At 34.7% G+C, this 13,140-nt stretch overlaps 1 protein-coding gene across 1 annotated transcript in view; it reads left to right on the top strand.

The window, feature by feature from the left end:
- LOC100370743 (gamma-tubulin complex component 2-like) overlaps positions 1 to 8,564 on the top strand; it is a 35,574-nt gene extending 27,010 nt beyond the window's left edge. Inside the window, exons 16-19 of the mRNA XM_085506086.1 lie at positions 1,145 to 1,288; positions 5,513 to 5,617; positions 6,504 to 6,762; positions 7,801 to 8,564. Coding sequence (XP_085362212.1) covers positions 1,145 to 1,288; positions 5,513 to 5,617; positions 6,504 to 6,762; positions 7,801 to 8,048 — 756 coding nt within the window. The 3' untranslated portion in view covers positions 8,049 to 8,564. The remainder of the gene's footprint in view (positions 1 to 1,144; positions 1,289 to 5,512; positions 5,618 to 6,503; positions 6,763 to 7,800) is intronic.
- Positions 8,565 to 13,140: the final 4,576 nt, after the last annotated feature.

Below are 13,140 nucleotides of genomic sequence, written 5' to 3'. Positions count from 1 at the left end.
TGTAGATATCCAACATAGATGATGTGATTGCCCACCACAGTGAATTTCTAGACACATATTGTTTTGTTGTAGATATCCAACATAGATGACATGATTGCCCACCACAGTGACTTTCTAGACACATATTGTTTTGTTGTAGATATCCAACATAGATGACATGAATGCCCACCACAGTGATTTTCTAGACACATATTGTTTTGTTGTAGATATCCAACATAGATGACGTGATTGCCCACCACAGTGACTTTCTAGACACATATTGTTTTGTTGTAGATATCCAACATAGATGACGTGATTGCCCACCACAGTGACTTTCTAGACACGTATTGTTTTGTTGTAGATATCCAACATAGATGATGTGATTGCCCACCACAGTGACTTTCTAGACACATATTGTTTTGTTGTAGATATCCAACATAGATGATGTGATTGCCCACCACAGTGACTTTCTAGACACATATTGTTTTGTTGTAGATATCCAACATAGATGACATGATTGCCCACCACAGTGACTTTCTAGACACATATTGTTTTGTTGTAGATATCCAACATAGATGATGTGATTGCCCACCACAGTGACTTTCTAGACACATATTGTTTTGTTGTAGATATCCAACATAGATGACATGATTGCCCACCACAGTGACTTTCTAGACACGTATTGTTTTGTTGTAGATATCCAACATAGATGATGTGATTGCCCACCACAGTGACTTTCTAGACACATATTGTTTTGTTGTAGATATCCAACATAGATGACATGATTGCCCACCACAGTGACTTTCTAGACACGTATTGTTTTGTTGTAGATATCCAACATAGATGATGTGATTGCCCACCACAGTGAATTTCTAGACACATATTGTTTTGTTGTAGATATCCAACATAGATGATGTGATTGCCCACCACAGTGACTTTCTAGACACGTATTGTTTTGTTGTAGATATTCAACATAGATGACGTGATTGCCCACCACAGTGACTTTCTAGACACATATTGTTTTGTTGTAGATATCCAACATAGATGATGTGATTGCCCACCACAGTGACTTTCTAGACACGTATTGTTTTGTTGTAGATATCCAACATAGATGACGTGATTGCCCACCACAGTGACTTTCTAGACACATATTGTTTTGTTGTAGATATCCAACATAGATGATGTGATTGCCCACCACAGTGACTTTCTAGACACATGTTTACGAGACTGTATGCTGACTAACATGGATCTGTTGAAAATCCTCAGTAAGCTTCTCATGGTCTGTGTTACATTTTCAAACTTCATACAGGTAAGAAAATCATCAGTTGCTAACACTGATTACATGTACTTACTGGTGTTTGTATCAAAATATTGCAACTTTGATTTTAGGTTGAATGAGTACATACAGTACAGTTCTCACGGAAGCTTTGGCTTTTGTGGCATCATTGTCGCCTCAGCATTGCATCATTGTGGCATCAGCTTCGCGTCATTGAAAATTGAAGCTGTGTTCGCCTTGCTTATTTTGTGGCATCATCGTGGCCTCGGCTTTGCAGTCTCATGGCATCAACATGGCATCAGCTTCAAAGTATTGTGACATGAGTATGACCTCATTATTTTCACATGGAAAGGTAGTAGAGAAAAACACATGTACAGAAGTTCGATATGTAATCGATTTGAAATTCAAAGCGGTAAGGGGAATAAAATAATATGACCAAGAGTAAAATGACATTTTAAAAAGATATCTTGTTAAAAACTTTGTGAATTACATTGTAATCTGCAAGGTGACGAGTGTCATATTGACTGCAAGGAAAATTGTGATAAATTTAAATCACACGATGCAATCGTCGTTCGGATACAACACAATTTGCTATACGAAATGAAACTGTCCTTGTTATAAAATTACCTTATTATCGTTCATTTTATTTGCTGGTAAGAGAACAGATTCAGATTCCTCATTTTGGTGGTATTTTTCTGTGTTTCGTTTAGTTTTAGCCGAGTCCGATCCCATGCCCGGACTACTAATACATGCAAAACACGCGTACGCCGCCTGGTGCATCGGCGTTGTCGCCTGCCATCTTGATACAAAGTTCCAAAACAAGTGCGTATATTTCCAACCATGATTGGATGGTTGTGGTGGCGTCGGTCTGGTAAAATTTTACATCCAATTTTCAAAATTAAGTCACGATCAGTGACCACAGGCCTTGTAAAAAATATAATAGCTTTTGACATGCAGAAATAATTTATTGGGCTTCAGTAAAAAAGTGTTCATTTAGTTGTAGCCGTAAATATTTGGTGGCCAGTCGATGAACAATTTGAAATTCATTATACACACGGAAGTCCTTAGATACTGAATATCATCGACCCCAATCTGGTTAACCTTATTTCCCAACTTGCAAAACTGATTTGTATCTCAACCCAGTTTTTCTTTTTTTAGCTCAGCTGTCGACTTTGTCGAGCGGAGCTTATCATATGAGTGATTGTCCGTCGTCTGTGTCAATGTTTTACTTTTTCGACTTCTTCTTGAAAACTACAAGCCTGAATGCTTTGATACTTGGTGTATATGTACCTTGGGTAGACCTCTTTCAGATTTGTTCATTTCATGATCATATCTTCAATTCTCTAATTTTGGTGAATATTTTTGTCATTTTTGGTAAAAAGTGATATTTTCGACTTCTTGTTGAAAACCGCAAGTCCAATTGCTTTGATATTACATATATAGGTACTACATGTGGACCTCTCTCAGATTTGTTCATTTCATAATGATATCTTCAATTCTCTAATTTTGGTGAATATTTTTGTAATTTTTGGTAAAAAGTGATATTTTCAACTTCTTGTTAAAAACTGCAAGTCCAATTTCTTTGATATTACATATATAGGTACTACATGTGGACCTCTCTCAGATTTATTCATTTTGTAATGATAGCGTCAATTCTCTAATTTTGGTGAATATTTTTGTAATTTTTGGTAAAAAGTGATATTTTCGACTTCTTGTTAATAACCGCAAGTCCAATTGCTTTGATATTACATATATAGGTACTACATGTGGACCTCTCTGAGATTTATTCATTTTGTAATGATATCTTTAATTCTCTAATTTTGGTTAAAATTTTTGTCATTTTTGGTAAAAAGTGATATTTTCTTCTTGTTAAAAACCACAATCATTTATGGTGAAAAATGATATTTTTCAATTCTTGTTGAAAACAGCAAGTCCCATTGCATTGATACTATGCATATTGTTCATTTTCTAATGATATCTTCTGTTCTTTAATTGAAATGTGCATTGCTAACAGCGGAGCTATCTCAGCCGAGAGGCTGCTTGTCTTTTTTTTGAACTGAGGTCAAACCCCAGCCGTTTGTCAAAATATACCGATGTTTTTTCAGTGAATGATTGTGAAGCCTGTCACAGCACAGTGAATCGACACCGGAGATTGGATGGTACGACGACCATTAAATTAGCGTCAAATATGCTTTGTTACAACATCATTGATTGGCTGAGAGTCACCTGATCGAAGCACGATCTGGGTCACAGAACCATATTTGTTCGTATTATCAACGGGACTTTGCGAGAGAACCACAGCCACATTTTCAACCATTTTTAGCGCGGAAGTTACCAACAAATGAATTTGAATAAAATAAAGCTAGCGATTGGCAAGACTGATTAATAATATATCCCCCGATGCTCTTCGATTTTTTTAATTTTATTTCAAGGCGAGAAATGGATAATTGAAGTTCCATCGATTTCAAGGCGACTGTCTCACCGTGACAACTCTACGCTGTGTTGTAGTTTCGCGAGGTAAAAAAAAAATATAATGAATAGTACTTGTTTAATTATTTGGTTATACAGCCCGCAAATTACGGGACATGATCCCCATGAATTACGATAAATAAATGCTGATTGTGTTGAATGATGGACATCGGGACCGTTTGGAAAAACCAACGGGGATCGATATTCCAAACAAATTATTGGGACACAGTTGGTAGACATTTCAAACAAATGAAATTATTAACGAAAGACGAGATTTTTCCAGATATTTACGAACGAACTGTCATACCAAATATATGCAAAATTGACAAATCCACAAAGAGATATTAGGTTTTATTTTAGCCTTAGAAATATTTTCTTTCACTTAGTCCATGCGTGGGACTTCTATTTAGCTTCATGGTCCTTCGGCTTGTGTTCTCCTTGGGGGAAATAACAATAATTATACAAATCGTAAACTCAACACAGTCAGGAAAAGAAACCCGGACAACCATGTCGTACTTCTGTTGAAATACATTTTGTAGCAGTGCGTCACGTCAGAATATTGTTTAAAATAAAATAGTCAATCCCAGCCAAATCTAGGTCAAAGGGTCAGATTGCGTGCATATAATTATAGATAGTTAAAACAAAAAGTATTTGAACTTTTGACGGTTGTTCAACATCTATGCACGATTACTAAACTAGTAACCGTGATCTATGAAAACCAGAAAATTGTTAGTAGTCGGAAATTTTGCACAGTCGAAAATAAAGCGGAAATTCAACAAGCGAGCGAGCGATTGAAAAGCGGAAGCGGGCGAGAGGTTGGGCGAAATGAGTTCTGTACTTCTTTGTTTGATGAAACGATGCTAATGCCACATTGTCGCCATAATGAGGCCACAATGAAGCGAAGCGATAACCGCCTAACTTTTTAATGTCGCGACATTGATGCGATGCTGAAGCCATAACAATGCCATAATGATGCGACGCTGAAGTGAAGCCAAAGCTTCCGCGAGAACTGTACTGTATTGTGAATTCAAGTAGAATTTTTCACACAAAAAAACTAAATTTTGAAGTCTGAAAACAATGAGATTATTCATTCATGATTTAAATACATATGTACAGTCAATCTTTTTTATCATCTTTCTTACTAAAAACTAGAATTTTGCTGTATGACTGTTGCTATAGTGATAATATAACCTTTGACAGTTCCAATTAATCAATATGGCTGATGAGATGATTGCTTCCTATTTTGCATTTCATTTTAATGTAATGAGGGAAAAAACATGCTTTCAGAAAATAACCTCAAAACTGTACGAGTTCTTAAATACCAAACATTAGATCATTTTAGTTTAAGTTTAAAAAACAGTTCAAAAACAAGGACTTATGGACTCACCTCTGTGGTTGCGTCCATTAGTCTGTTTGTCCAGACCTCTCAGACATGGCCTCAGTTGACCACATTTCAATTTCACACATATCAAATCTCTTTGGATACATATCTTTTTGTTTCATGATCTGATTCAACATTGCCAAATGGTGGCCATTTTAATGTTCAAAATGCATATAAATAAATAAGCATTCTGTCGCTTCTGACCCAGATTTGGGTTACACATGCATACATATACATGTATATATATCGGTATATACATGTATATATAACAAGACCGTAATGCTTTTTCAGAGTGATTTCGATATCCATTTCATGGCTTGACTTGAAAGAGTTACTAAATCTTTGTCCTTTTGTACTTCATCCATCACATATTTAGAATTTGTACATAAATTCTCTTCTTCCTGTAGAGAGTTACTGAGAGTATGAACGTTGATGCAGAATATAACCGATTTACGGGTAGAAGTAAACGTGAAGAAGTTCTTGATACTTCAGATAGACTTGCTACTGCAAAGGTATGTTCAATTTACTAGTCGGCATTATTTCAATGGTTTGTGGAGTTTGAAAATTTAAATCCAAAACTCATTGCATTTCATTCTTATATCTGTATGTGTGTGATACAGTGGCACTTTAAACCTGAATCATGCCGAGTAATTGGAAATTACCACCAAGTGTCTTGTCCTAAACAATTATAGGAACAGGGATTTGTGCAGACAATGACAATGATAATATGATGACAGGGATGACATGATATGAGGCACTAACATACAGATATTTTGTAATGCTTCTTGTTATACTTGTTCTCTGGCATATCAATGGAGTGACATAGTTATGCTTGTTCCCTGGCATGTCAATGGAGTGACATAGCTATGCTTGTTCCCTGGCATGTCAATAGAGTGACATAGCTATGCTTGTTCCCTGGCATATCAATGGAGTGACATAGTTATGCTTGTTCCCTGGCACATCAATGGAGTGACATAGCTATGCTTGTTCCCTGGCATGTCAATGGAGTGACATAGCTATGCTTGTTCCCTGGCATGTCAATGGCGTGATAGAGTTATGCAATGGTGTGACATAGTTGTGCTTGTTTCCTGGCACATCAATGAAGTGACATAGTTATGCTTGTTCCCTGGCACATCAATGGCATGACAAAGTTATGCTTGTTTCCTGGCACATCAATGGTATGACAAAGTTATGCTTGTTCCCTGGCACATCGATGGCGTGACAAAGTTATGCTTGTTCCCTGGCACATCAATGGCGTGACATAGTTAGACAATGGTGTGACATAGCTATGCTTGTTCCCTGGCACATCAAAAAGTAGGAAACTAAAGGAGGGATTTGATAAAAGGGGTATTAGGTTTCAGCGTCAGAATCTAAAATGTCTTTATAATTAACCACCAGGTCGTGTCTGATCACATAGATGTAGTCTTGACCAACGAAAACTTCAGTGGAACAGTAGAGGGATTTGACACCAATTTCTCCAAGTATTTGATTGATTTATTGGACAAACTGAGTGTCTACAGCCACACTGAATCTGAACACAATATGATGAACATTATTTATCGATTGAATTTCAATGGGTATTATACGGAACAGTTGGAACACTTGGCTGCAGAGAGAAGCATGCTGGAAATGCAACAGTTGGAATCCTATGAACCAGGTTGGTATATTCATTATCTAATGTAGTCTGGTCCTTAATTCTTAAATCATAATTTGACAAAAAATAAACTAAAATAAATGGTTTGTTTCTGGTCAGCATTAGTTCAAAATGGGTTTCTTGTTTCTGCCAAAATACTGTAAACCTGAAAAAATGGCACAAAATAAACAAGAAAGATTAACGTTTTTACCATGTCTGTATCATTGGTGATGAAAAGCATGGTATGTGAGGGGGAAATGTTTGTCCCATTGTTGTTTTTGACTCCATTGTAAAACTTTTATTGTGTTTAGAATAACGTATTATAGTTTTTATACAATTTCTTTCATATTACCTACTTTGGAATATCGGCCAAATTTGATTATAGTACATGTTCTTTGTATATTTTTCATGATATTTATTAAATTTCACTTAAAACAGTCTCTTTCTTGTGGTTATAATAACTCAAACATCTTTGAATTTAGGAATCTAATCATTCACTATGAAATGTCAACCAAGTTCAATTTTGGTGTTACTAGCAAGTTCATTTCTCAAGATACGGGGTAATATTTGACTGAATTAAAACAGTTTTAGTAGAAGAAAGTGTAGTAACCAATATGTTTATCGAAAAAAAATTATACTTGTTGTACTCCTAGCAGCATTCAGTGAAATATAATCTCATGAGACACACTCCCTTATGCATATGACAAATTACAGAAAGGACACTTCACTGAATAGATTAATTAGTGTGTATCATTCATATTTGCTCTATTAGAAGTGCATGCAAACCAAAAAATCACATTGGCTGTATACTGAAACATTCAAAGATTACTTATTGTGACCATAGACACAGCACTGTAATTTCTGTAAGTGTATGCCCTAATACATGTATGGTAATACAGTATCCTAAGAACTTGATCTGTAAAAAGCGCCTTTTCTCTTCTATTCTTAGTCATCACAAATACATGTATGTTGAATTTAGGGAATTTGATTAATTGCAAAGACTGATACCAAAAAGTAGCAGTATCATCTTAAATGTCCTTTACTCTTGTATTTTACTTCCAGCATTTGCTGTATCATCTGGAAGCAGCTCCCTATCCAGTAGTGATAGATCATCCAAGTCTTCAATGTCTGAGCGATCACCACGCAGCAAGAAAACCACCACTCCACCGTCATCTTTCCTGACTGACAGGTCCTCATCCCGTGAAAGAGCAGACAGATTTGAAAGAACTACTTCCAGGGAGAGACCTAGACAACTTTCTGGAAAACCAAGATCATCAAAGTATTCTCTTAGTAAGGGAGGGAAGGACTGAAACTATTTGAAGTTGCCTTAACATCAAATTTAGATGTATAGTTTTTTGTACTTTTATATTACTCACATACTCTACATTTCAGTCTCGGTATAAATTTTTATTTGCAAGAAAAAGCCAAATATTGTTCGAATTTTTCAAATATTTAATGAGATATTTTCCATTCAGATAATATTTACTCTTATCTGATATTCACCAATCTTATGTTGCGCATAATTAATTTTTCTGAAATATTCTTGCCTACATGATCATTTCTTGATAAAATATCTGGAAAATAATGAAAATTAAAAGAAAAATAACATATTTTAATAATAGTGTGTTTATACTTATCGTATGTATATTTGTGCATCTAACCTGTCACATTTACTCTTACAATAGAACAAACATTGACATCTTTTCATGTATCATTTGTTGTTTATTGATATGTACATAATTGTATAGATGTATACATTATAAAAAATTGACTGCCATAGTTTTCTTTATATTCTGATTGTGACTGATTAAAATCTGCAAGACTAATCTGTGTTTCATGTTTATTTTTGCATAAAGGCTGTCTTAAAGTTTTTAAATTTCTTGGCACACAGTAATTATAAGTACAGGTACTCTCTGAACATGGAAAACGCGTGTCAAAGCACATCTGGAGACAGACGCTCACTGTATTGCACTCTAACCGTCCTGAAAAAGACGTTTTGAAATGAACACAGACCTACATTAACTAGATGAATATGTGCAAGCAGTCACAGATAACTAAATGCTTACAATGCACGTTGATCATGGTCGGTTTCAGACAGTCGTATCAGTTACATATGGAATGATACTTCCTACATGAGTATGAGTGACTTATCACTTGCAAATACCCTCACTCTACTCTATGAAAATGTATACGGCTATGCAGGGGGGTAGACAAATGCCATTTATCTGATTTGTAAACACATGACAGTCCATGCAATTACTGAATTATACCATAAGAAACCAGACAAAATGTGAAATTCAGGCTCTCGCTACCCCACTACCAGACTGCACTTGATTTGCATAAAGACATGCATTTATTGAAGGCTTGCCCATGAATAGTTCAATACCATTGAAGTAATAATTTGTTTTTTTGTGATGAATCAACCTATTCCCTAATAGCCTAGAAGTTAGACATCCTCTGTAAATTTCTTCAATAATTCTTCAATAACTCCTGATCACTGTGTAGACAACTGACCCACAAGACCACAATGGATTGACTGGATGTGTTTGCATTTGATAAGACTATATAGTGTGTATATACCGGTATATAGAAATACAACATATTTCTATTGAGTTACAATTGTCCAAAAAATTGCCAATTTTGTGTTTTTACTTGTGTCAACTATATGCATGCCATAACCCGTTAGTGTACATCTTGCCAATTGGGTGTTTGCCATTTGCGTTGCCCATACCTGACCCGACCCTAACCTTAATGCCGAGACACATTCCTGTTAATAATTCCGTTGCCCATACCTGACCCGACCCTAACCCTAATGCCAAGACACGTTCCTGTTTATAATTGCTCAATAATGATACTCTGTTGTGCACTATCTGCGGGTAAGTTGCATTGATGTCAACTGATTAAACAAGTCACGTTTAAGTAATTTCCACTATTAACAAGTGGACAAATATTTGAGATTAATTTTGGTGTAGACAACTCTTGTTTAATTATTTTACACCATTACAAGTTGTTAAATTGAGAGAATAAATTTCTCAACAAATATTTAATACTTAGTTTGGTGTAAACAACTCGCGTTTGATTAATTCCCACAATTACAGGTTGTTAAATTGAAAGAATAAATGTGCGGACAAATATTTTAGACTTATTTCGGTGTAGACAGCTCGTTTGATTAATTCCCACAATTACAAGTTGTTAAATTGAGAGAATAAATGTGCGGACAAATATTTGAGACTTATTTTGGTGTAGACAGCTCTCGTTTAATTATTTTACACCATTACAAGTTGTTAAATTGAGAGAATAAGTGTGTGGACAAATATTTTAGACTTATTTTGGTGTAGACAGCTCTCGTTTGATTATTTTACACCATTACAAGTTGTTAAATTGAGAGAATAAGTGTGTGGACAAATATTTTAGACTTATTTTGGTGTAGACAGCTCTCGTTTGATTAATTCCCACAATTACAAGTTGTTAAATTGAGAGAATAAATGTGCGGACAAATATTTTAGACTTATTTTGGTGTAGACAGCTCTCGTTTGATTAATTCCCACAATTACAAGTTGTTAAATTGAGAGAATAAGTGTGCGGACAAATATTTTGGATTTATTTTGGTGTAGACATCTCTCGTTTGATTAATTCCCACAATTACAAATTGTTAAATTGAGAGAATAAATGTGCGGACAAATATTTTAGACTTATTTTGGTGTAGACAGCTCTCGTTTAATTATTTTACACCATTACAAGTTGTTAAATTGAGAGAATAAATGTATGGACAAGTATTTGAAACTTATTTTGGTGTAGACAACTCTCATTTGATTAATTCCAACAATTACAAGTTCTTAAATTGACAGAATGAATGTATGGACAAATATTGACCATTATATTTGTGAGTAAATACCTGTTGTTTAATTAATTTCCACCTCTACAAGGTTGAGAGAATAAATGTGTCGACAAATATTTGTTTTATTTTGATGGCACGCTTGTGTACCACACCACGACGTCGGTCGTTAACTGGTGTTACTCCAGTGTTCCGATGAGTTGAACGGAAAAGCCAAAACGATTGCTGGTTTCTGATTGCTTCGGTTCTGGTGAGTGTGTATCTAGCACAGTCACTTGGGGGCTGAAAATCAATAAATACTAATTTTCAAAAAAAATCATCCGCTATACGTATATAAATAAACAAGTTGTGAAACACGGCACCTAGTAAATCGACACCCTGTCGGTTTCAAATGTCGATTTCTTACCTTAAAATGCGAAACAAAAATTTTAGAGGGGATCAGGTGTTACGTTAATAACCATTGTTCATAATCGCTAACTTGGTTTTATTCAAAACTGCACAAATCCCGCGTTTTCTGATGATATCCGACGATTTCATGAACGAAAATGGCCAGCAGCCAGAATCAAGGGGGATTCGCACAGAGATCTGGGTAAATCAAGTGTGCATACTCATTTTCAGCCAATCAGGCGTGCCGTAACAGCAAGTATGCAATAATGTCACAAATTTCACATTTTCCCTGTCATATACATGTAAATGTCATATGACATTTGGAGATCACCTTATACAACTATGTAAAAGTAATCAACTACATATATTGAATGGTAGATATAATGGTGACATACTTGGTCACTTTACTTGTCATGCAGACAATGGAGGTGCCAGCACTGTTGATTACTTTCTAGCTGACAATAGATTAAGTAAATATATTTTGAACTTTAAAGTCAAAACATTAGTACCAGGAAGTGACCACTGTCCAGTATCAACAACAATACAAATGCCAACATTTACAGAAACAGAGTTTAACATAAACAAAAACCTGCAAAATCACCCAGGAAGCTATAAATGGACGAAGTCAGCAACAGATATTTACAAGATATTTTTAAAAACAAAAGAAGGTGAACAATTAATAAAGTCATTTACAGAAACTGATTTTACAAAAAAACATGTAAATGAGATAACCCAAAAATTTCAAAATTTATTAGAAAACATTGCCAAAAAATGTAACATAAAAAAGACAAAACACAGAAAAAACATTAAGAAAAGTAAAGTAAAATGCACTGACTCAAACTGCATGAAAATGAAGAAACAACTAGAAACTCTTGCTAAGCACATACAACAGAGACCTTACGATGAAAACTTGAGAAAAGTATATCATGAAGAAAGAAAACTATTCAGAAAATATGTCAAAACACTTCAAAAGGATAGATGGCAAATGATGAAACAAAAATTAGACAACCTAGATAATGAAGAAAATACAGTGAAATTTTGGGAGGTAATAAGACAATACACAAAGAGAAAACAAGACAGCATTGTGTCTGAAATACCATACAATGATTGGATAAACCATTTCCAGAATATCAGTCAAAATAATAGTACTTCAGAAAAGAGACAATCAGAAATACAGAAACTATTAAGGCAATTAGAAAATAAGAATTTCCTAAATAATATGTTGAATGCTGAAATATCACTTAAAGAAATCAATGAAGCTTTGAAAAAGATAAAAACAAGAAAATCAGTTGGAATTGATGGCATCCCATCTGAAATGCTAAAGCATAGTCATCCATTAATAGCAGAAGCATTACAAAAGATTTTTAATATCATTTTACAAAGGGGAGAATATCCAGATTGTTGGAACACAAATATAATCACACCAGTACATAAAAAGGAAGACAAATATGATCCGGCCAATTACAGAGGCATATCAACAAGTAACACAATTGGAAAATTATTTGCAATAATTTTAAATAAACGTATAACACAACAGCTTGAAACCAGCAACATAATCCATAAAAACCAAGCCGGCTTTAGACGCAATCACAGAACAACTGATCATATACTGACATTACATACACTAAGCAAAAAATACCAATCAAAACACAAAAAGCTTTACACTTGCTTTATAGACTTAAAAAAATGTTTTGATAAAGTTTGGAGAGAGGGACTATTCATAAAATTATTACAAAACAACATATGTGGTGGTGCATATCGAGTCCTAAAACATATGTATATGAATATGCAATTCAAAATTAAATTAGATGACAAAGTGACCGAGAGCTTTAAAATGCAAGAAGGTGTCAAACAAGGGTGTCCATTAAGCCCAACATTATTTAACATTTTTATAAACGACTTGGTAGCCAACATTGATAACTGTACAATGAATAGTCCAAACCTAAGTAGTCAAAACATCTCTTCACTTCTATTCGCTGATGATATTGTTCTAACAGCTATTAACAAAGAAGACTTACAAAGGTCATTAGACACACTTTATGAATATACAAAACAATGGGGTCTACAGTTGAATATGAGAAAAACAAAAATTATGATTTTCACAAAAAATGGTCATAAATCAAAAAATACAGAATTCTCATATGGGCTAAACACGATTGAAAAAACAAACCAATTCACAT

The sequence above is a fragment of the Saccoglossus kowalevskii genome, chromosome 12 (assembly GCF_978046115.1).
Source record: "Saccoglossus kowalevskii chromosome 12, keSacKowa6.1, whole genome shotgun sequence".
In the NCBI taxonomy this organism is placed as follows: Eukaryota; Metazoa; Hemichordata; class Enteropneusta; family Harrimaniidae; genus Saccoglossus; species Saccoglossus kowalevskii.
The sequence above is the reverse complement of the archived record's forward strand: the minus strand, read 5'-3'. Positions and strand labels throughout refer to the sequence as shown.